Source organism: Branchiostoma lanceolatum, chromosome 8, assembly GCF_035083965.1.
Source record: "Branchiostoma lanceolatum isolate klBraLanc5 chromosome 8, klBraLanc5.hap2, whole genome shotgun sequence".
NCBI classification, from domain to species: Eukaryota; Metazoa; Chordata; class Leptocardii; order Amphioxiformes; family Branchiostomatidae; genus Branchiostoma; species Branchiostoma lanceolatum.
The window spans coordinates 9,377,708-9,402,866 of NC_089729.1; the positions used below are offsets into that span (position 1 = coordinate 9,377,708).

General features: G+C 40.5%; 1 protein-coding gene across 5 annotated transcripts; it reads right to left on the reverse strand.

The window, feature by feature from the left end:
* Window positions 1-66: 66 nt before the first annotated feature.
* LOC136440231 (glutamine-rich protein 2-like) lies at window positions 67-25,012 on the reverse strand. Of its 5 annotated transcripts, none has more exons than XM_066436133.1 (22): window positions 24,351-25,012; window positions 15,970-16,074; window positions 14,974-15,063; window positions 14,573-14,686; window positions 14,275-14,310; window positions 13,535-13,711; window positions 13,162-13,216; window positions 12,510-12,607; window positions 11,252-11,734; window positions 10,909-10,953; window positions 9,642-9,677; window positions 6,908-7,030; window positions 6,620-6,694; window positions 6,243-6,353; window positions 5,345-5,529; window positions 4,955-5,008; window positions 4,650-4,751; window positions 3,622-3,642; window positions 3,038-3,157; window positions 2,693-2,737; window positions 2,377-2,464; window positions 67-1,965 (listed from the first exon to the last, which is right to left on the reverse strand). In XM_066436133.1, exons 1-22 carry the CDS (start codon window positions 24,819-24,821, stop codon window positions 1,648-1,650), a joined length of 2,952 nt encoding a protein of 983 aa, XP_066292230.1. In that variant the 5' UTR covers window positions 24,822-25,012; the 3' UTR covers window positions 67-1,647. The 5 variants fall into 5 exon arrangements, with proteins under 5 accessions (XP_066292230.1, XP_066292228.1, XP_066292231.1 ...); XM_066436131.1 differs by lacking the exon at window positions 3,622-3,642 and adding an exon at window positions 4,235-4,465; XM_066436134.1 differs by lacking the exon at window positions 3,622-3,642 and having other exon boundaries at window positions 24,351-25,011.
* Between the last annotated feature and the right edge of the window lie 147 nt (window positions 25,013-25,159).

The window sequence follows — 25,159 nt, forward strand, 5'->3', positions numbered from 1 at the left end:
TGCAGACCCTCCAAAGAAAACTGTTACAGTAAATCACTGTTCACTCAGTGAAAACTACAGACCAAATAAGGTGACTTGTGTCGTTTATTCTGTCTGAAAAACGACCAAACCCATTGCAGTGCAGTGACAAACAGGTAATATAAACATGACGAAGTGCAGGTTTCTTATAAATTCAACATTTTTTTCTCTGCAAATCATATCTGTTGACAATATATAGGAACAGGGAAACATGAAAATGGCACAAGCGAATGAAGAAAGCAAGCAAGCAGCAGAATAAATGACCAGTCGCAACAAGATCAACAAATCAGTCTAATTACTTTTCTACTTCAAATCAGACCAGCTTTCTCAATCGTTTTTGAATGGAAAATAAGATCACCAGATATATTGCTTACAGCTGTTTTTTGTTTTCTAGTGAAGTTTTTTAGGTTAAATTTCAAACTCACATGAACAATGGGAGCAAAACATTTTTCAACATGACTACATGTTGCAGTGTTGTCAAACACAAATGCTAACTGCAGATGTTTCACCTTAAAACTCAGCAATCAAAGGTATACTTCAACAAACTAGTTATTTGTATGTGATTGCACGACATGAAATATGTGCATGACTCCATGTGACCTAAACTACCATTGTCTTTATCAAACTCTTCAGAGCTAAAAAGTGTGAAATTACAAATATAACATTAAAGACCTTTTGTACTGTACTTCAATGCTACATATACAAAATGTATATAGTAAACTTCTGTACAGGACAGGTGCACATTCGGTATATTGCACTTCTATCATGTGCATAAAAGCAGAGTTGTGTAAAATCGTCTTGATAAATACACTACAAAAGGCACTGGTATACACACGTGGTGCTATGGCAAGTGACCAATGGCTGTGGCTTGAAAAACCTACTCTAAAATCAGCGACAGAGGTGTAGTCGGCATCCCTGGCCACTGTTGGTGCACATCTATAACTGCATTGTACATCGATCATCTTTGGAAGCACATTCAAGCATTCGTCTATGTACAAATAGTTCTTTCTTCATAAATTCATCTCAAGCTTTACACTCTGGTCACGAGTATTTGACTTGCAGTTCTATTTTTGGTGCATTTTTTTTCACATGTACATGGCTTATGTGGTGTGTACATCCCTTGACAGTGTGGCATTATAGTTTATAAATTGTCAGCACACAGATAGGGCTAAAGCAGCACAGTAAGCATCATGGCTGTGAAATCAGCTTGTTTTAAAGGAATTTACACATTTATCACAAAATAATGCATCTACATGTACAAACATTTCACAAATACGTTCACTGGAATCTTCTTTTGCATAGCAGCAATTCAGCCCTGGCCCATGTTGGGATATGTACAAAAACAGCCAGGTTATACATACTGTACAAATACTACATTTTACTATACCTTAAACCAGGGGATAGACCACTATGGTTACAGAAACATCTTATTACTCCAGGTTTACGTTGAACTGAACAAACAACAATGTACACTTCTGGGACTAAACCAGGCGGGCTTGTAGTGCTGAGGATTGTTTAATAGTTGCCAAAGTTATAATGAGCTTGTCGAGACAGGTACATAGAGAAAATGTTGAACAAGACAAGTGGCTATGGTAGTGTGGCTATGTCCCCCCCATGAGTTATATCAAGTTACGCAGTGGCAGAGACTTCTGTCTGCCCAGCCCCGCCTCCTCTATCCTCTCCGGGCGTGGCTTGTCTCGTGGGGGGCGGAGAGTGCTGCTGCTCCCCCGTGGACTCGTCAATCACTTGCGTCTGGGAGGTTCTGGAGACCGACCGACTTCCCGCAGTGTGCGGGCGCTGGTTGGAGGAACCTGGCCGGGGAGACGTGGCGTGCGCCGACTGGGGACGGCCGGGCGGGGATGGCCGCTGATCGGAGCGCGGGGAGAAAGCCCCGGACTTCTGCACTCGTCTCCTTTGAGTACCAGGGGACACTGGGGCCTTCGGTTGCTGTTGGTGAAAAATAATGGTAAACAATCAATCCTGCAGGCATCAGAGCTGATACATGGTCACTGTAGACATCTCTTTCTAGGATGTTTTGTTTTCAGCGCAAGGCCTCCAGTTTGTTCTGGTGACCACTAGCCCTTTAAAGTTGCTGCAATATCTAAACTTGTTTTGTACAGATATTGTTTGTATCAACTGCATGATTTTAAAGTACATGTACATGTATTAGAAGTATATGTCCAATTAAGTCAAGTCAAACTAAATGCAAACGTCTCTATAGGATCATTTCATTTCCTTGAGAATAAAAAATTACCAATAGAAGATATTGTTTCCTATCATCATCTTTCAAAATGCTGGAAAGCAGTTTAACAGTATCATACATTACATGTAGCGGCAGTTCAGATTAGAAAATGTTACCTGTGTCAGGGTGGGGAGTCTCCCATCATCAATCTCTACACGACCTTTGTAGATGTGGCCGTCAGCTCCAATGATGTCTAGCTCCTCCCTAGAGAGAAGAAATGTCAATTACATATAATAAGTTTTTTTGTACCCAAATGTAGAGACATTTACAGACAGTGATTATGCACTCAAGTTAACAAACTAATATCAGGGCCACTATTAAACATATATACAAAAATATGATGAGCTACACACTGTCAGATACTTAAAAAGCTGAAACCTTTTGTCACCGCTACAGTGTGATTCTAGTTTAGGTGACTTATTAGGTACTTACTTGACATGGAAAACTTGCACCTGTGGCTGCTCCTCTACCACATATCTGTAAGAGACAAATAGTATTGATATTTTTGTGGGTGCAGAAAAAAGTTAACCTTTTTTTTAAATCAGTTCATCCACTAGGCTACTAGGCTACTGGTGTGGTAAAAGTAAGAGGAGGAGACTGTTGAAAAAAGAATTATAGCTAAAACTTTCTTGGCAAATTCTGACTGTTTTGTAGTGGATAGGTGAACACCAGACACATGCTTCAGTCAAAACAGAGCATTCCAATTGTAGTTTGCCGACTAGGTCAACATTGAATCAAAATTGAGTGTCCCAAATGTGTAGTTAACAGAAGACTCACTGTCCGCCAGCCGTCAGCTTGGTGAATCTCTTGTTGGGGTACGTCATTGTATGGCTCCCACCGCAGGGGCGCGGCTGGGAGAAGTACAGGTCATAGTCCTGAGGAGTAGGCTGTGCCAGGCTAGAACAGGAGACAAAGCATGACGTCAACACACACACATAACAGTAGTGAGCTCCAGTACACTGTTACGTAGGAGTTACATGCCCCCAGAAAGGAACGTTAATGTTTGCGCCTTTGTGCATTGAAGGAAAATGTCAAGAATTGGTACATAAGTAGAAAATGTGGAATCTCAAAAACTACATTTTGTGCCCTTAGAGCCAGTTGCGCATGAACACAAAATGAAGCAGTAATGTTTTTAGGAAAGTTTTCATTAGCCTGACAAATCACGCTCCTAGCGGCTGGCCGGTCCTGTAACCACCATCCCCCTTGGGGTGGGGGTCAGTAACGTCCGGCCGAGAGCTTGTGTAAACGCAGGATATGGTTTTCATGTACTAAAATGGACCAAAAGGCAGAAGTGTTTGGCTTTTTTGCAGATCTGTGCATGCACGCCTGTGCAAAAGCTGAGCGTTTGAAGCACTTTTTACCTTCTGTGTCTCCAACGATAGCTAAAGAAAGGTACAGAAATCATCAGTAATTGTACTGACCGAATCCCAGCACATGGTTCTTGGAAAACGTCCCAATAGACATTTTCAACTATTTGAAAAGCTGATATATACACTCCTTAAAAACTGTACATGAATGGTCAATGCCTAACAGATTTTCGCAGTCACATTCTACTTTTGATAATGAAGACATATCTTTAAAGTTTGTGGACAACTCCGTTGATGTTTACAGGTGCAAGGGGCTCTGCATAGTTACTTAAAGTTCCCTCAGCTGACAAGATGTATCTTGTTTATTAATCCCTCATCATCTTCCTGTCTTAAGCCTTATGACAAGAGAGCGGGTCCCTATCTGAAAGCCTTACGATGGGGGAGTAAGACCCTATCTAAAGCCTTACGATGGGAGAGTAAGACCCTATCTAAAGCCTTACGATGGGAGAGTAAGACCCTATCTAAAGCCTTACGATGGGAGAGTAAGACCCTATCTAAAGCCTTACGATGGGAGAGTAAGACCCTATCTAAAGCCTTACGATGGGAGAGTAAGACCCTATCTAAAGCCTTACAATGGAAGCGTGAGTCCCTATATCTAAAGCCTTACGATGGGAGAGTGGGTCCCTGCAATGGTTGCAGCCTGGCTGCCTGACACTTCAGAAGTTGGTCCTTGCTACGGTGTCTGCGCTTCTTCATGAGCTTAGCCATAATCTGGTCTATGCCCTGGTTTATAACTAGCCTGTACAGGTGGATGTTCTTCCTTTTCAGCTTAGCTAGCTTCCTCATGGCCATGGCTTTCTGAAACCTGGTCGCATTGTCCTCGCTTCCTACACTGGGACTATGGAAACACAATGCTTGATTGCATGCTGAAAATCTGGTGCTAAACCTTAAGCTAGAGCTGATCTTGTTTATAATAAGTGATAAGGTATTCCGAAGCTCTAACATCGTAATGAGATAATGTAAAATGAAAATGCACAGGAAGATATTCTGAAGTAAAACAAGACAATGGACGTGGAACATACGTCTTTTGTTCCTGGCGAATCTTCTCCAGTTCATATGTAGTGTAAGGTCGTAGTGTTGCTGTCACTGGTAAGCTGTTGGTGCTGGGCAATGCTGGGACAGGCCTGGTTTGAAGGAAGCAGCAATATTCATACTTTTCCCCGTTAACAATGTAACTTCATAACTGATTTGCAAATAAACACCAGAAGTAAAGAAGTAAGACACAAGATCTGGATATGAAATGCCTGCAGTACATTTTCTTCTTTACCTACACACTATCTATGACATTGTGTTAGACTGTAACATTGCTCGTGGACTATAAACTCACCCTCCAGCAGTCATCGTCACTGGCCTGTCACAGGAGATACACCTGAACATTTGTCTGTCAACAGAGAGGGCAACTGGTCAGAACTTGTCTTTTCATAAAACTCTATTTTCTGATAAATAAGAGCAAAGAACAAACTCACATGTCCGTTTATGAAATGGTTCATGGACACAAAACATTGATTTGATTTCACCGTTTCAAGTTGCTTTTTTAATTATCATCATCATCTTATGTATTTTGATATTATACATTTGATTTCCTTTGTATTCATTCATCTTTGAGGAGGCAGCCTGGTAGAGGAACAACATTGTTTCTGGTGCTGGCTCACCCTCGCAGATTCAGTTCAATCTGAAAAGTCGAATAGATGAAATAAATAAAACAAATAAAACTCACTTCCTAAATCCTGCAGCCTCATCCAGCTCCTTCTGCTGCTCTATCTCCGAGACCTTGGCCATCTTCCTGTTCAGCTTGTTCAGCTGACCTTGGATGTACTCCTTGAAGGGATCCAGTTCCAACCGGTCCAACTTCCCATCAAGGTCGTCGCTCAGGTTCTTCAGGGCATCCTGCCACTGCCCATCCTGGGGAAATATTGGTGTTAGACATATGTACATGGTCATGCTAATAGTTCACATAGCAAACAGATATTGTGTTGTCTTTATACTCAACCTACTCTATCATTTGTAGATACAAAGTGTACTTTGATAACCAAGTCCCTCTGGCCTAATCTATTTTACTCATGTTAACAAGTTTATCTAGTAATATATTGTGTTAATGGTACTGAAATACCTTCCCTTTAGGCCAAGTTATTCAGTTTACACACAACTCTGATACCACTTCAGAAATTAAATCTATTTTGTCAGATGGTTGCTACTCATGTTATCAAGTTTAGCTAGTATCAGTATGTAGTGCTGGTGCTGCTGAAATGCCTTCCATTGCAAGCAGGACAAGTTACTCAGTTTACAACTCTAATGCCACTGCAGCAATTTAACCTATTTTGTCAAGCCGTTGTCGCTCATGTTTTTCAAGTTTATCTACAGTTACTGTAGTTTCATACATCGTGCTGATGGTGATAAAGTACCTTCTATTGCAAGTAGGCCAGGTTACTCAGTTTACACAGCCCTAGTGCCACCTTGTCAAAATGTTGTTACTCATGTTGTCAAGTTTATCTAGTATTAGACTAAAAGTATTACATAGAAGGTGCTGAAATGCCTTCCATTGAAATTCAACCTATTTTGTCAACCTGTATTCTACAGGCTCTGAACAGCTGGCAACTGAAGAAGCGTGTGTTTACCTGTCCATCTAGTTTAGCCAGCAGCTCCTGGATCAGGTTGTTCAGCTCGTTGAACGAGGAGTCAAACTGCTGCCGGCTGACTTTGCTCTCCAGCGCACGCTTGTCTGCTTTCTGTGATGGAAGTGTAGCCATTAGGTGATGTTTATAGTTTCACAGGAGAAAACTGTGCTAACAAATTACAGTCATGCTTCTGTTGCACTACAGGGACTCATCTAGTAGTACAGTTTTGGCAATGTGATATTGAATTGTGAGAGGTCAATGTTGTGCTAAACAGAAAGTAAGATTTTGAATCTCAAACAGCTACACATGAAATGACAAAAAACTATTTCTACTATTTGATAAGGTTTTAGAAGAACGGGATTGTGAATGATACTTACCACATCAACTTCCATGGTGACATAGTCCTTGTCTGCTTTGGTGTCGTTCAACTTGTCACAAACTTTATAAAGAGCCTACAAACAAAAAGGAGCTTGTGTTAATATCTCAGGTTTTGCTGTACTAGTATTAAGTTACAAACTATGTCCATAATATGATAAGAACTGACTAGAAAATTGATAACAGGACCCAGTTTGGATTCCAAAATTAACATAGGTTTTGCACACTCTGGGCTATTTAGGTACAAAATAGTCTCTTCACTCCTTATGAAGAAAGAAACCACCACTAACCTCAGTACTCTTTTGAAGGTCGCCACTCTTCCTGACAAGATCGGAGGAGGTTCCGTTCAGCTGTTCTACGTCTGCCAGCAGCTGCAGCACCTTCTGCTGCAGGTTATCCAGCATGTCGCCGTCCTGCATGGGATTGTGGGTAGGTGAGCAGAGCATTCTGGGAAAACAATGCTTTAGGAGAAAAACACTACCAGAGTTGAAATTTTGTTTTAAAAAACTGTTAATGTTCTCTTTGGGACAAAAGTAACAGGTCATGAACAAGTGAAAAGTGTATAACGTTAACACAACATTGTGAAATGAACAACATAACAAACCAAACACAAGGATAAAACACATTAAAAAAAATGTGCTACTAACTGGATAATGGAGTGAAAAATGACAACTGTTAACATAACATGAATCCACGACAAACTTGTTGATAAAGAAAATGGTGCTGTTACTGCTGTATGATGATGGAAATCAAGTTAAGGGATTCTGATGGACAGAGTGCAAGTTCAAAATTGTTGTTAGTATGAAGTATGGATGAATGAATGAAATGGTGGATGATAAAGCAGTGGAATGGGGGAATGAACAGTGCCTTGCAGGGGGAGGGGGTTGGGATGGAAGTTCCCACCTCTATCTTGACAGACTTCTGGTTTGGAATGTACCACCCTGTGGGAGCCATGGGGGTGATGAGTTTTGTGTGTTTCACCATCATTGGAGGAGCAGGGGTTTTTGTCCGTCTCACCACCGTCGGAGGAACTGGGTTCATTTGGGGGGTCTTAGCCTTCATTGGAGGAACAGGGTTTATCTGGGGGGTCTTTGCCTTCTGGGCAAATGCTTGGCGAGTATCTGGTACTACTGGTAGTACTGTTTTCTCTTTTTCTGCATTTGAAGTTTCTTTGCTGTCATATTTGCTATCAGCATGCTTTTCAAAAGAGACATTGACAGTTTCAACTGGGGTAGAACTTCTACTTGCGGCATTCTCTTTTCTGTTTATCTTCTTTGACTTATTTTCTGCCAAATCTTTAGCATCTCCTTCAAAAGAGACAGTGACGGCTTTGATTGGGGTCAAACTCTTACTTGTGGGACTCTCTTTTCTGTTTGTCAAGGCAGGTTGCTTCTTTGACTTATTTTCCGTCAAATCTTTAGCATCTTTTTCAAAAGAGACATTAACAGCTTTGACTGGAGCAGAACTATGACTTGTGGGACATCCATCCCTATCAAACATAGCAGGTTGCTTCTTTGAGTTATTTTCTGTCAAATCTTTAGCTTTTGCATCATCGGAGATAGATACATCATATATTGGGGACTTAGAGGGCGCAGGATTCTCTACATCAGAGGGTAGTTGGAGTTGAACTTCTGTCGATAGTTTGTCTTCTGGAGTTTTGGGAGTGTCTGGAGTCCGAGACTGGAAGGCAACATGTTTGATGCTTTATCTACAGCATTCTAGTTGAAACACAGTGTAGGTCACACAGTATAATCATAAACCCGTGGAATTGATCACGTAGAGGTGTGCACATCACAATTACAGAATTGTGTTTTTTCCTGTCATGTTACAAATTATGTAGAAGAGTCCTCACTGACAAGATAGCTTATGATTAAGGTCAAAAGGGTTCAATATCAGTCAAGGTTATTGATTAGACAAGTGGTTTAAGTGCTAATTGCAAAATTTGAAATGTGAGGTGGTGCTAATGAAAAAAAAAATCTTGATCGAATTTCCCACCTGAGCTAACAAACTGGCTTTTTCATCGATAACCATTTCAGCAGAACTTGTTTCCTCAGAAACATTGTTTATAAACACTTGCAAGATTTCATCATGTGCCTCAGATGGAGGCATCTCAGCTGGAGGAGCCGAGATTTCCATGTATGAAGCAGGCTGTGGCTGTGTTTCCTCTGTATCTGCACCTAACCAAGCAGCCCATCGCTTGTGAAATATAAAAAATTGCAACATCTGAGATTTCTCCAAAATATGTAAATGTACTGATCCAGGAGTGTGCACTTGAATGTACTGCATTACTATCAACCATAAGTTTACATGTATCCATTGTTCCAGGTAAATTACGGGAAAAGGTATTGATTGGTGATGTGTGAGGAAATTAGGCACATTTGTTATCATTGCTATGCCATGATTTCTATTTCTGCATTAGTACATGAAATGATATAGAAAAAGAAACAAATAGAAAAATTATCAGCATATGACTTGAACAATGATAACTAAAGGTACCTCCATGAACCAACATCACACTGGTACCTTAGATTACTACAGGTTAAAGATTAACTTTTTCCCCATCTTAGAGCAATCATCTTCTCTGTATCTGGACAATGTATGTTTCACAAAACTTTAGTTACAAGCCTTGTTTCTCAGAACAAGCCTAAAATCAGCTGATATACCTTAAGATGGGGAAAAGCTTTCCATGCTAAATGTATGATGTGCAGTGCCACATTGAATTGCGATCTCAGAATCTGTTGTGCCAGAGGAACAGTGGGTACAACTTGTTACAGTGCCATCCTGCTGCAATGGAATGATTCGTTGTGGGGTTGTACTGGAAGTGTGCTCATTAATCATTCATGGTACAAAAACAACCAAAATGTTGTATAAAAACAACATTGTTGCTTGTTACTTTACAATATCATGGAATGTTTGTGAAATCATATAACGTTATTGCATATTTTCAGTGTTGCTATATGGATGGTGCATCAATCATCACGCAGGTGGAAATGTGGCCACAAAAAAAGCAGCGTGTCTGCATACCTGGGTCATGCTCTGTAGTTCATGTTCATCTCCCATCTTAGGTTAAAGAGAAAATCACAGAACAGAATGGTCATGTCCAGGTCAACATAAAGCAAAAGCAGGTCTGGTGCACAGAAAAGCTCACGGCAAGGTGCAAGTCATGTTCTGATGGCAGTGCACATATAATGCAGTACACACTCCTATACTGACTGATGGTCAGAACGATTTTCTGATAAAGGCTGCCAGGGGAAAATAAAAACTAAACTGAATATCAATGACTTCTTAACTGAACTTTTCCAATGTATGATACTATCTTTCCGCCTGCTAAGCTGTAAACGGGTTAGGCATCAGGGAAAAGGTTGATTCTATTCAGAAAAAAATCAGAAGTTTTACATTTTTTTATGTAACTTTGTTTTTTATGTAGCTTTCATCTGACTGTATCCTACAATGGTGTGCTATAAGTTATCCCTGCACAAAAATAATGTCCAATGTTTTTTGTCCATAATGTAACAATCTGTTAGTATGTTTAACATTTAAAGTTAGTGTTTTGAAGTTCATATTGACTTCATGCATTATTCATCATTTCTAACCAATTGGTCATTACAACATCCATTCAAATCCCTCATGCAAAGACATCACTATCATAACCTCCATTAACATTAATCTGCCAGGTTACATAAATCTGCCACTTTGAAAAACTGCATGTGTTTGAGAGATTTCTAGTGCAGCAGCCCCTAGGTATGCACAGTTTAGATGTACAGGAGTGGATTATACTGGGAGATGTTGGGTTGGAGATCTGTTTGGACATATCTTTTCATGGTGGCGGAATTATGTACCCTGGTGGAATTATGTTAGTTGATGTTAACTAAATACCTCATACGTGATGTTTTTTGTTACTTAAAAAGGTGCCTGTTAGTTGCTTGTAACACATAATGGTTAGTTTGTGAGTTGTGACTATCTTGAATAACACCTCATAACAACCACCTCAAAACCAGCACCAAGGAGAGTGATCACCAACACTGTATCCTTATGTTATCCTCCACTGTGCATGTGATCTAGACCATTGGACTGTCAAAATGCAACACCCTGTGTTTTTGTCTTAATAGCTCAGGACTTGTAAAGGTGTGAACATCATTTGTGCAATCAATCGCCATTCAATTAGTGAATCACATCACCACTTGATTATTAAAGGTGCCTTTATATTTGAAATCTTTAGTTTTATTGGTACATTTGGTGACAATTTTCTGATCAGAGTGCATCTGGATTGTTTGGAAATTCCCATCCTTACCTGTGGACTGTTGCTGTGTCCTGTGGTTTCATTCTTGGAAGGGTTCTTTGGGAGACAGATACAGAACATGCCCATAAGAACACAACTAAGAACATAGGAGATCACCAAGCGATCAAAAACACACAGACCAATCTTAGATTTATAGAATGTAATGAATTTGACACCTTCAGTCACAATTGTTATGTTAATGATTCAAACATTGACTGGCGATTGATCAGTTTAAAGTTGCTGACTTCCAAAGTTTATTCGGTTGCTCCGTGATATGCTGAAGGGGGAAACTTGCTGAATGTGGTAAAACTTGCGATAGTCACCCTGTGCTAAAGATACCTGTGTCCTGACTAACCTGTACAGGCACTCCTGCAAAGCTCATTCCCTGACTGACAGCATCCTTAAGGCTCTTAACGTCTTTCTCCAGCTCAGCATCCTTGGCACGTAGGCCCACTATCTGAAGGTTCAGGTCCTGCACAAGTCTGCCTGTGCTAGAGGTCTTCTTAGAGGGGCCAGAGGGGGGGAGCATGGCTGTTACGGGACTGAGGGGGCGTTTGGATGTGTCCGACATCCTACGTACGGGGGAGGGGGGTGGAGTCGGTTTAGATGTGTCTGACATCCTATGGACTGGGGAGGTGGGCGGGGTCGGTCTCTTTCTGTGATGGGAAGAGTCATTTGCACTGTGGGTGGGGGGGATAGGGGGCAGGACAGGAGTGGCAGTGTGTGTGAGAGAGAAGGCCTCTGGTTCGCCTTCGATCGGAGGGGGGGTAGGAGGAGGGGTGAGGAGCTCTGGAGGGGCATTCATGAGCCCATCCAGGATGCGAGAATGTTCATCAAGCTGGGGGTGAGAGAGATAGAATGGTTACTGCTTACACAAAGCATGTAGAGAAGAGGCAATGCATGCATCTACAATACATCATAAGCACAGATTCAGGAGATGCTGAACTGGTATTGCACAAGCATGTCTTTTACATTCCAGAAAACATATATGCATGTAGTATAAACATGCATATAGAGAGTTTTGAAACAGAAATGTTTATACAATTCCAGTTCAGATCCTGGTATATATTCTTGAATCCTTGTGCTGTGATAGCTGTAGCTACAACTGCTATCAAGCAATTATACCAATAGCACTTTCTAAGACCATACCTGCATCATGTTATTTGACCTAGAACTAGGAACACACTGTGTTCTGTTTCAGGTCAAATGGCACAACAATAGGGTAGTTTTAGGTGCTATTGATACAATGGCCTCCATGTGCTTATAGTGTTGAGCAGGTTTGCTTCACAGAAGCTGTATGAAGCTAAGCAGTGAGGTTCTTGTTATCAAGAATCAGTCATTTTGAGCCTGATTCAACACCGTTGGTGTCAGAAGTGGGATCCTTCACAAAATTGCTTTTCAGAACCTGTACCTTAAAAGTTACTGCTAAGACACTAGTTACCTTTGGTTTGACTGCTGACACCGAACCTGTTGGTTGTTGATACCTACAAACTGTAACTGTAACAAGGATTTCCACACCTTTTGACAATTCATAATGTCAAACGTACAGGTGTCATCATATAAATGTAATTTTTCAATATTAAGGCCCTTGTGTTATTCTCCAGCCTTCCCACCTTGTCCCTGCTGTTCTTCATCATGTCCAGAGCATCCCGCAGGGCAGCCAGCTGCTCCAACAGGTCTTCAGGGATGTCCACCTTCTGATTGGCCAGAGCTGGGAAGATATGTAGAGGGATGTGTGAACCAAAACTGTCATAATCATCATCATCATCATCATCAGTCGAAGTGCTTATGCACCATTTCGGTCATACCGCCCCTTATGGGGTGACATACCCTTTCGTTTGCTAATACATACATGAATGTACAGTCATAATAGTTCATGTATATGGTGGTTACAGCCCTATATCTAATTTCACATGAACAACTCTTCTACAGAGTGACTTGTTGAAAGTAAAACTGAGGGTTTAATACCATAAGTCATCCAGGATATAAATGAAATGTCTTGACTCAAAACCACAAGTTGCATTGGTGAAAACTATTACCTGTAGTTATTAGTAATTATCACTTTAATACAATTTTTTGTGTGATGTTTTAGAATTCCAATATACCTGATTGTAAAAAGCCACTTCACACTGTTAAATCCCTGGTTCACTATTTAAAAAGTAACCTTCAACAAAAATAAAAAGGCTTTGCAACAAATGACATCATGAACCTGGTGGAGAGTAAGAGCCGTTAAGTTAACTTAAGGTGCTTAGAGGAAGTGCCTACCTGCTTCAAGCAGCTTTTCCAGCTCACTCTTGTCTGCCTTGGTTGGCATGGTAACCTAAGAAAAGGAGAAAAAATGAAATCCGTTGAAAATCCTGCCTGACTGTGATACTGTTGGCAAATGGCATCAAATGTCAATAAAATTCCTAGTGTAGCAGCTACATGCCATGCTGTTTGAGACCTTGATCATAGATAACACAATAAGAGTGAGGAAAATCCTTTACAAATTGAGTAAAATACAACAATAGACATGGAAAAACTTTGTCCATGCTACCTCAGCCTGATAAGCAAATTGAAAATTCAAGGTACAAAACCAGCAGATTCCATGAACATCTTATAAAAATATCCCTGGATTCCATCCATCAGTTGCACCTACCTCTAACTTCTCTACTTGCTCTGAGAGTTTCTCATGTTCAAAAGACAGCGTTGCCATTTCCTTAAGTGCCTGCAGTGCCTCGGGGTACTTCTCCTTTGCGCTGCTAAGTCTGGATGAGGGAGGCCGGGGCGCTGACGGCGGGCGTGACGGGTCCTTACTCTTTAGCTGCTCTAGAAGCTAAAGAGCATGCTGGCATTAGACTATGTTAAATCATAATGCTTGACGAAATATATTTAAATAGCTCATTTTTAATCTATCAAAAAAAAGTGAAATACATGTCACGGTTACCGTAGCAAATTGAAAAGAAAAGTGTGCAATAATGTTGGTCATGCAATTTTGCTAGGCATATATTCATGCTAATATAAGGGAGTAGTGTGGTTAGAGATGGGAAGCTGAAACAAGTGCACAAGATACATTTTTTTGTGTGTGTATCGGTGGGGAAATCAAATATCTAATGGTGCACTACACATGCAGCTGAACCTGTGGGAAAGAAAGGGTAGGCAGTGGAAGTTAAGATTCACCATTTCTATGGTTTCTTTTCAGCAAGTATGCCAGAGACTAAAAGGGATTTCCCACGTAACAAACATATCCATGCAAAGACAAGTGACAAATTGAGTGTAGCACCAGAAATCAGTGAAGGGTGCTTTAATTCAAGTAAACATCTGTAGAAAAAGTGCAGGATTTTTAAGTGAACAAGTGTATAGGATGTTCCCATGCTCCAGGTGAAATCTGCAGCTTACCGCTCCAGACTCATCTGTGCCATCTGTTGGTTTTGTCTGGGTGTGGAAAAGGAATGGATCAGCATTAATTTGCTATAAAAGAAGGACAATTGAATACAGTCTTTTTGTTTGAAAAACAAACACACAATGATCTAGTACGTATGAAAATAATTCATATAAAGCTTAGAATATCTGCTTTCTGTTAACCTTCTCCCTGCACTGTAAAACCCTGTGCAGGGAAAGGTTACAACTGTGTTGAATAAATTCTGTCAGCTACAGCTTTGTAAGGGTTAAACATCATAGTTATGGAGTAACATACCTCCATGTATTTCTGTCGTTCTTCTCTCAGTGCCTCGTCCAGTACAGGCCATGTGACAAAGGCATCAAACTCCTCTGCAGTGGGGAGGTTCTTCATCTGTTCTGCTAATTCAGCCTGTGAAGAGAACAAAAGGCATTATCCAACATGCTTCAGCATACTTATTTTCAACTCATGTAACAGTTTATGCTCAATCTTCAAACAGCAATGTCCAAGGAAATTGCAAATGTCACTGCCAATAACTACACCTTCCTTGGTAGTCCTTCGTAGTTGAAGATGACTGTCAGTGTACTCATTCACAGGGTGTGACCTCATGTGGCTTACAAGCAAAACAACCAAACAAGTGGCTTACAGGACACTGTAAGTTGTAATCTACCCTTGTAAGAAAGTGTGAAAAGCCTTACCAGTTGTTTCTCTAGTTGATCAATCTTCTTTATCTTGTCCTGATAACTTTCCAGCTCACTGATTCTATCACTTAGTGAAGTCAGGTCCATCTGTACAAGGAAAGATGGAAACTTAAAACTTTTCCGACTGGACTGGATAGGCCTGACACGAATATGTATAATATTTGTGCATACAGCAGATGACAAAAAAGTCAACCTCTGAAGTTCTGAGTAGTTTGACATGAAAAGACCTGTCCTTGGTGCTGAATTGGTCTGCTACAACCTGTAAGCAGGTTGTTTACAGAAAAACTGTTCAGTCTATAGTTTTGGTCTTGAAATCTTTGAAACCTTTATCTAAAATACCACTAAGCAGCCTTGTTGAGTCTGAATTATGCTGGTATATATGAACATTCTTGATGAGGTGCTTTAAAATTAAGACGGTTGACTGGTTAAGCTATAGAGTATGTATCAAAAGCCTGCCCAGATAATGCTCTAAAAAGCTAGTAAGGAAGCCTTATACCTATTTCTATCAGAATAACTGGTGCTTATTCTGAGTTACGCAACTAACAGACTTGTTTTTCAAAGCCAATACCACAGCTGACGGCTGACTGAAGCTGACCCATGCTAACTTGGGTATGAGGATTTCTCCACAAATTTTTCACTGCTGGCTGTTACATAGCCACTGTTGTATTTCAAAGATTAAAAAAATGCCTCTGAATATGTATTTTCCATGACAGCTACGTGACATGGAGCCTTATGTTGTGATAAGTCTTACATGTAAGCTGGGCAGCTGTGAACCGTTGATTAGTCCCCACATGTAGAGTGCTATATAGAGCTTTATAATCTATTTCAGTAACTGCTCCCTGCAGCTATAGTTCACTATGACACATTGAAGACAAAAAAAATAGAAAAAAAAGGGTTATCTTTCATGATTCTATATCTGTGCACAAGATGTCTGTATCCTTAGTTCGCTGCATAAGTGCTCTTTTTCCCACTAGACAATCCCTCCGCCCTCACCTTGTCTAGCTTGTCCTTGATGTCCTTCATCTCCTTGGCAACTTTGGCTTTGTTGTCATTCAGCATGTTGACTTCACGCATTAGGTCTTCAATCAGGGACATGGCCTGTGGGTGGGCGACATCAGAAATTCAAAATTAATCATTATTCTAGTACAGTATAAGTTTACACAATGGCCAAGATTTGCTATTGTTTCCTTGAAATAAACCATACTATTGCTACTATTAATCATTATAGTTATACAGAACACAATTGGTCAACATTTGTCTTCCCATAAGTTAAGCACCACTTCTGTCAATTGAGTTAAGAATCTAACCAGGGAAAATAGAAGTTATCAAACATTTGAAATGTCATCTGCATCAGAGGATAGTCAGGGCTCGAAATTCATCTTTGGGAATAGGTGCACTGGTGCACCCAACTCAAAAAAATGGGTGCACAGAAAGAATATTGGGTGCACCAGATAAAATAAAGTTGAATGTTCTTCAGAACATAATTACAAAGCTTAACGCTGCTGCCTTTCTTAACTTAAGAACTTCAATCTGTAATTCTATAGCTAACTTCAAAATTTCAAACATATAATACATCAAATAAAGCACAGCAAAAAGTTATCATGCTGTTTTTTATACTTACATTTCAAGAATATTCTGTATACTAGTGTACAATAGTACCTTAACCCTATAGGGTACAAAAATATATAGGTGCACCAGTGCACCCACAGTCAAAAATTAGGTGCACAGTTCCAATTTTGGGTGCACTGGGTGCACATGCACCCACTATTTCGAGCCCTGATAGTCCATTATCTGGCACAAAATTTACGACACACTTACTGTGTAAAATGTCACTTGCAAGAAAACCGTTTGTTGTAAAATGACGGCAACATTAAAAATTCTTTTCTCCCTTGATGGTCAAGAGAAAGTTGATTGATTTATTTCTCAACAGCACAAGTGGGCAAGCAATAAGACTATTATCTTGAAGTACAAACATGTGACAGTACTGTTGTACAAGATGACGCCCAGTGTATTTGTTTCCGACATGCTGAGTTCATTCATTTTTTTCCCGTTATTGTTCTGTTTGAAACTTAGTAACCGCTCTGTTTGCACATCAAGCCTTACACTGAAGTAATGAAAACCAGTGATGATAAATCATTCCATTCATATATATCATCTCATACAGACTTAAGAGGTTAAAGAAAACAGGAATCTAATTTGAAGGCAGAAGCCTCTCTTCTCCTATCCTCCATGTTGTTTCCACACAGACTGTAACCTGGTAACCGCAAACAGCAGCTCATTACGAACTCAGATTCAGTTATACCATGCTCACTGCACACATACAGGCTCAACCAAATCAAGATAACTCCCATAAATTAGGTTAATTTTCCTCAAGTGATTGGGACCCCCAATGGGTGCTGGCTGCAAATTAATGGGCAGTGACAGCCGGTTGAAAAGGTTGATTTACCGCTTGGCTGGGCACTATTGTGAACAGGTGCGCCTGGATGAGTTGGGTGGGGAGACGTAATCGGCACGTTTGTGGCCACACCTGTCTCCTTATTATGTCTTGAGCGCTGTCCTGGTTGTTTGAGGACATGGCAAACATCTTAAAGACGCTGACTTTTATAGGACGTAAGACAACAGCACACTTCTTTTGAACTGAATGCAGCCCAGTTTAAAATGGTACGACCACTTCAAAAATACCAGAGAGGAAAAGTGTGTTTTGGGCGTGCCTCCTTTAAGGGACAATGCTCCACCTGTGCATCTATGCTTCTCTGGCTAACAAGAGCACTGTTAGTTCAGCCAACGTCAACTGGTCATTATGTAAATCTAGGAATGGACTGATGAATAGGGTGGGCTTTCATCACTCCTCTAATAAGTAGCACTTTACGATATCCTTGATGCTAATTGACCATAGATGGGTAAATTATTTTATCTCCTGCTGATTTCATAATGATTGTACATGAAGATTTGTTCCTTGAGGTATCTATGTTTAAAACTTCAAAAGGCTTTCTGAAAAGAAGTAACGTTATATCCATTTGGCTTAAATCTATACAATAAAGGTGAGCTGAACAGTTTAACTTGTTACTCTTGCTGAGAACAGATCAATACACCAGTAAACACTTTACTGCACAACCTTTGGACATTGCTCAGTTGGGTACAAAGGTTTTGATAACGTCTGACACTGTTGACAGGCCCGACAGGCAACTAACAGTGCCGTGTTACCACGGCGATGGTCGTAATAACAGCCGGGGTCGTGACACAAGCAGAGTGCGAAGGCTGATTACCACAATCAGGGGGAACAGATTGGGCTGTTAAACACCAGATGGATCCAAAAATAATGAACATGTACCACCTGTGGCGCAGTACTGTACCACCTTCTGAGCATAGGCTGTTACTGACAGCTGATGGCACGTCTATATTTAGAGGGCTTCAGCAAACGTCCATTGCTTGCTTTCAAAAGTGAAATGCTTTGAAAAGAGGACTTTGAAAAATCAATTTCTATTTTGTGGTCAACTTTGCACGTACAAAAAATTGTTTGCCGACTGGGTTCAATGGAGGGTAATGAGGATATCCAGTGAATGCACTTGGTTCTTCCTGGTCATAGCAACGTTACATTCTGCTCTCAAACAAACACCTGGAACATTCTGCAGTTGCTGGTTGCTGGGATTTCTTCGCTCTTCATGAATGATTCAGACTCACAGAACTGTTGGGCACTACATTCTCTGTGGGAGATGTTGACTGATCTGACAGACTAATAAACCTTTTCTTTACAAAGGACGTACATAAGCCTGATATGGCATTGACCTGCAACGAAAGGTGTTTTCTGCAAATGGAAAGTTTTCTGATGTGCTGATTTTATCGTTTTCAGTTTTACCAAGGAGGTTAAAAATTTTAAACCTCCTTGTTTTTACAAAGCCAATACCTTGAGAATCCTAAGAATCCTTCTTGAGAATCCAAAGTTTCCAAGAATAATTTATATCTCTCATCCTCAGTAATCTTTAAGTAGTAGTAGTAGTATCAAGACAATCAAAAGTTTGTTTTGGTCGTCAGCAACTAATAGGCTTCTTTTCTTTCCCATAATCTCTGAGGCTTTTGTACCACAATACAGAAGGTGACCAAATGCAATTGAGGTTAAAACCTTGACAATACATGTCTGTGCTTTGGATCAAAGGATCATCCAGACAGTAATCTGTAGTACTTAGCAATGGGAAATGAAGCAATGCCGCCACCTACGTATGGCCTGGATGCAAGACCCTCATCTCTTTAATATCTCATCACCATCAACGCTATGATATCTAACAATAGATATAATAAAGATTGGGGGTCAGGCATCCAGGCTAACCTACGTGTCAATTCATCAGAGACTTAAATTTCACCCCCCTTCCCAATATAACACAGCTCACAGCATGACAAAGCTCTTGAACAAAACCAAGAAGTGACCTACTTGAAACTCGATCCATGCAAAGCGCAACAAAAGTACAGCAACCAAAATAAAATCTTTTGTCTGTCTTTAGAATAAAGTATCCTTCCGAGTTCTTGCCTTTTGTTGACAGAGGGCCAGCGATCTGTTTGTATAGACATATCACTATCGTAAGTCAAAAGGGTTATAGAAAGGCACTCATGTGCAATAGCACTAGACAGACAGCTTTTTTTCTATACAGTTGCCATGGTGATGTAATTCTATTCATAATCCGTGCTGTGCAAACAAAGCAATTCAAGCCTATAATCTGTCTGGCCCGTGCACTCTTTTATAGATTGAATGTATGTTTCAATAGGCGTGGTGACTGACAGTATTGCATAGCCTGGCACCTGATACTGCCTGGTTGAGGGGAGGCAGGATTGCAGAAAAATTACCCCTTTGTCGCGATAACTGTCTTTGAGAAGGTGGTCTTGAATTTGATGAAATCATTGCAATGGACCTACAAGGTGGTACAGCATGCAGAAAGGCAGAAATTTAAAGTTCACATCAAATTTGAACATTTGTTTGGGTTTACCTGATAATATGAAAGCTAAAATGTTCAAATGAAATCAGATAGAACAAGTACTCGGCGAAGATAATTAGCATTGCTTCCTAAAAAATGATTCTCCTCTGACTTTAAACATATTACGTAAAGGATCTATTTGACTCTTCTCTGAGACTCAAAAAATGTGATAAGGGTTAAAAATTCTAGACAAGGATCTTCTGTTTCTTTCCTTTTTTCTTGGTTAACCTACCTTTTCTCATATATCCTAGAAATTGCATCATCAGTAGATAGTAAAGGAATGTCGTATCAAGTACACCAACATTTGATGTGATGATAAATGAGCAAAGATCTTGCCCTGTAAGGCGACTGTAAGCGTTGGCAAGCTAACCAAGATCAATTTCCAATTTTTCACATAGGATACAGTTACCAAGGCATACATATGATCAAAGAGTATTGATAGATACTGGCTACATAACTGGCACCAGTTGCTAAGGCCAACCATCCTCATTAGGCCAGTAGACTAATCCATGTCACCATGGCAACTCAGTTGCCAAGGAGACTGCATTTGTTGACATTGTCAAAACCTGGAGGGTTGCATGTTCGTGAGCCACTCATCATGTCAATTCTACCTGGTCTCTACCTTTGTCTGTCTGCAAAGGGCTCGATTTAACAGTAGAAATGATCCATTGTGATTGTTCAAGTACACAAAGGTCCAAAGACACGGCTGTAAAGAGGGGCATGAATGTTTCATGAAGAGTTTCTGTTTGGGAAACTTGGAGATCGCTTTGTTGTGATACCCCAGGGAGGGCTCAGGATAACCAAGGACAAATGTAGCACCAGCAGGGTTATCCGTGGGATCATCAAGATCATGATGATAGAAAAACTGGATACAAAATACCTTTTCAATATGATTATGAACACTTCTTATAATATGGTTGAGTTCAATGACCTGGCCGTTTCCTAACACTGTCTTACTTGCTACTTTGGTTTCTATTTCATTTCTAAGAAAAAAAAACCTTTTAAAGATTTATCCGGGCGATGAATTGATGGACATCCATGATTCAATGTTAAAAAGTTTACCAGTTCTAGGTGTACATGGTGTGGCTGTTGATTTTCTGGATGTGATTTGGAGTCAAATAAGTTAACTTAAGACTATCATAAATGTTGTCAATTTTCTGTAGAATCTAAGAAAAAGAAATCCAACAAGACAGTAATGTAATATACTGTGTTGTCGTGCCAGTGTATTTGCTTTGACCTGGTCTGTTATATCATCAACTCTAACACACCTGTCCACAGGTGTTTGAAACAAGTCATGCACTACTTGACAGTACAAATGTTTGCTCCCCTTAAACTAGTGCCAAGTTCAACATGTAACTTCAAAAGAATAGTCAAATGGATACTTGTATGTCACCCCAAGAAATAAACTATTGGGTTAAACGATGCTGTTGTAAACTACTAATTGCAGCGTTGACTACATGCTTTTGCAATTTATGAATTTCTCGCATACCGGTAAATTCTTGCATTCAAAATTCTATGTGTTTTAATACATATTAGAGAGGACATCATTCTGCACATAGAAACAGTGAAGTACTGCAACTTAGGACTTATCTGAAATACACCATCATTATCGGAAAACCAAAATACAAATTCTATGGTAACATCTGGCAAAAAATCTTTCAATTGAAGTGCCAGTATTACCAATATCAGTAAAACAAAATTGTGCTTTGTAACCCCAAATTTATGGTCTTGAACATTCTACATTTCGAGGCCACTGCAAATACATCTTACAGCCATATATTGGACCAGGTCATGAGAAATCATGGGTTGCCTGGTAATTGCTAGCGCCAGCCCATAAGGCCTGTGTATGTGGGTAAATACACGCTGCTATGCCACCAAAGCTCCACTTCACCACGTGACCCTTAACGCGTTGGGGTCAGTGGGAAGAAACAGTATCAGCACGAAAGCTTTCTCCCACCCACCATTGTTCCATAGTGAAGGTGTGCCTTTCTAATTTTCCACTGCATTTACATCTGTCAGCCTGCAGAAATTTGAGTAGCTCCACGGACACCTTGAACTTCTAGATTGACATTTCTTTCCATATGTGGATATTTGATGCGTGTTGATGCAATTGAAATTGTTCTCAACCAATTTTACTCTAAGTTAAAGAAAACTTGTCCAGAATGTAACTCTCACACTTGGACCTTTTTTTTTAATGGGTCTCTACAGCGTATCGGACATTCCTCCTGGTCAGAGCATATCTGTTACAGTTCTTTTAGGGATTTTCAAGGAGCACTCAATTCAACACTTGCTGATTCCTGTGCAACTCACGATGCAGGAATGTGAAAACTCCATGGCTTCCTCCACAGTCAATCCCAAACCTCATTTCCCACACACGATATTTGTTGCTACAGTTACTCAGCAGAAAACAGTCGGTATGCCTGTGAACAGGAAGCCCTTCCTGTGTAATTTGGGTGTTCTCCTTCGTGGCACATTCCCTGATCTTTCTACCTCGGTAGAATGACTTACAATCCAAATGGAAACACTGAGCCATTGGAAACAAGCAGGTTGCTGACCTGGTGACTTTCTGCGTGTTAACGTTTCTTTGGTGTCTGTAAATAGTAGACTTCTCTTCCATGTACCGATCAATATATAGCAGTATTTAGCCTAAAGGTTAGTGAGGCAAAATGGCCAAAGGGAGAGAGATTATCTGTCAACATTATTCCTACCTGTTGTCACCATTAAGACATTTATTGAAAGCCTTAAGTGAAAAGAAAGACACCTTTATTAAGTGTTTCTCTATGCCTGGGGGCACAAGATAAACTGACCCAGCTGGCCAGGTTTTGTTTGGTCGGTGCCAGGGCACAGCTATTCTAACCTGTTTTATCTGTCTATTGAGGCTTGGAAAGACTAAGCAAATACTGGCCATACATGGCGGGGCACGGGGAGAGCAGTTCAAACAGCTCTGTGGGCGAATGACGTCGGAATGCATGGGGCAAGTATACACACCGGTCCACCTCAGCTGACATACTTGCACAGTCCTGAAGCACACTGCAGCAGTGCTTAACAGGTGACAAGAGCCATAGAAGTCCTCCAACATGCACTCAGGAAGAAAAATGTCCAAATTATGTCTGACACAGTTTCAAACCAGAGACTGTTCTTTCATTCAGCCTTTCCGTCGCTACTTTTTCTCTGTGTGATATTGAATGTTTCTGGGGGAGCTTTCACTGTTCAGAAAGATTTTTTTGCAAACGAATTGTGTGGTTGCAACAGAAACAGTTTGTAGTTTGAATGAAAGTCTGTTGAGACTGAATGGGCAATGGTGAAAGATCAAGAACTTTCACCCACATTTGAGTCATAAGCCCAATCACAAACTTGCAGATTAAAAGCAGGATGTGGCTTTCTGAAAGGACGGAATACATTTTCTTTCAACTTTTCTTTCCTTTCATAAGCAGCTGAACAAACTTCATACATAAATCTAGAATGACTCTATTACTGGTACCAGACAAGTTGAATATACCACAAGGTCTCAAGACAAGAGCATTTCCTTGTTATTAAGTCACAAAACTTAAAGGAAAGACTACTATATAAGGCCCTTTTCAAATATTAACAAGTCAGTAGCATTGCTGTGGTATTTAAGTTAAGAGAAGTGAATATATCCTCGGAGGGAAATCATAATATTTAAGATTTTCATTTAAGGATATTCTAGGTCTTAATTAATAAATGGAAATTCCACTGTTATCAATGTAAAAACCTCCCTGTTATATCAGACTAATCAGAGAATTAGCTTTCTTTTTACTAAGTTAAGTTTACTAAGAATTGGAGGGAAACCTCCAAATGTTGGTAAGTTCAAACTTAAACATTAAAATACATTATGTATGATGAATCTCCTGTCAGATTGGAATGGAAGGTCCTTTTTTGTGGGTATTACTAATTAGAGTCATCAGCCTTCCTTTTAATTATAAATGACCTTTGATTGAAAAGGAATAATTAAAGCTCTTTGAATGGTTCTAATTTGGCTTCACACCTATCAAATGCTCATTTGGGCCATTGAAAAATCTCAGCCTATTGTGACAAGTTACAAAGCAGGTAGATCTGGTAATGCGTGGCCAGTGTTTTTGTTTTCTTTTAGAAAGTGAAACGTTTTTCAGCGGATTTCGACCGTTTCCCCTTTAAGTGCGATGTCGCTTAAGAACTTCCATCCTCACAATGTTTGTTTCTCACCTCAGGTGTGAACGTCTATTAAAATCCCGCCTTAAGAAAGGCGGCGCAAATTGTCCAGTAATGTTTGTGTGGAAACTACGGGCAATTAGACTGGATTTTAGCATGGCACATCGGCCAGCAATTACGCCTTTTAAGACGGATAAGCAAATTACATCCGATCTCAGCAGCTGATCTTATCGTTAAGGTTGAGCCCATGTTGTTACGTACCTTGGTAAGGCCGGCCTCGTTGGCTTCTACTTTCCTCTGTAGCTGCATGAGCTGCCACATTTCCCCCACCGGTTTGGTTCCCTCCGACCGGGTTCTCTCTAACAGATCTGTGTTACTCGGGAGATCGTTCAGCTTGTTGAGCTGAGTCTCCTGAGAAGAGAGTTTGTCCTCAATCTGGCGTAGCCGCTCGGCATACTCCCCTTCTGACGGGAGAGACCCCGACCGGGATAGTGCACCGTCCCGCCCGTCTTTCTGGTCGCTCCCGCTCCCGCGCGTGGAAATTATGGTAGACTGAGCGTCCCTCTCTCTTTGGATGTCTTCACCGATCTTAGTTTCTACATCTGTGATCTTAAGGTGGCCAATGATGGCGTGGAACAGGGTGTGCATGGCGTTGAAGTTGACCACTCCAATGTCGGGAGTGCCCAACGACAAGTCCACCAGTTCAGACAGCCTCATCGTGGAAGGCGGCATGTTTCTCGTAGCTATGTGCCGGTTGAGAGGAACCGGTCTCTTCGGCTAGAAAAACTGTTTGTCCAAGATGCCCCCACCGGCGATACTGTGACCCGAATCCGATCCTATCTGTCTCTATAATAAATGGTGGTAAACCTTAGGGTGCAATTTACAGGATGTGTCTTGTTTCCGCACTTAGCAACTGAAGCATAGGTAGAACCACGCTCTTAGCGACGGAGGGGTGTAGGTCGATATAAGTCCCCTACATGGTCAATGAACATCATTAACTGCAAAAATCAATCTTCAGGTATATTACAGAGTTTTGCAGCATTCTTTTGCACATAGCAATTTTAAATATT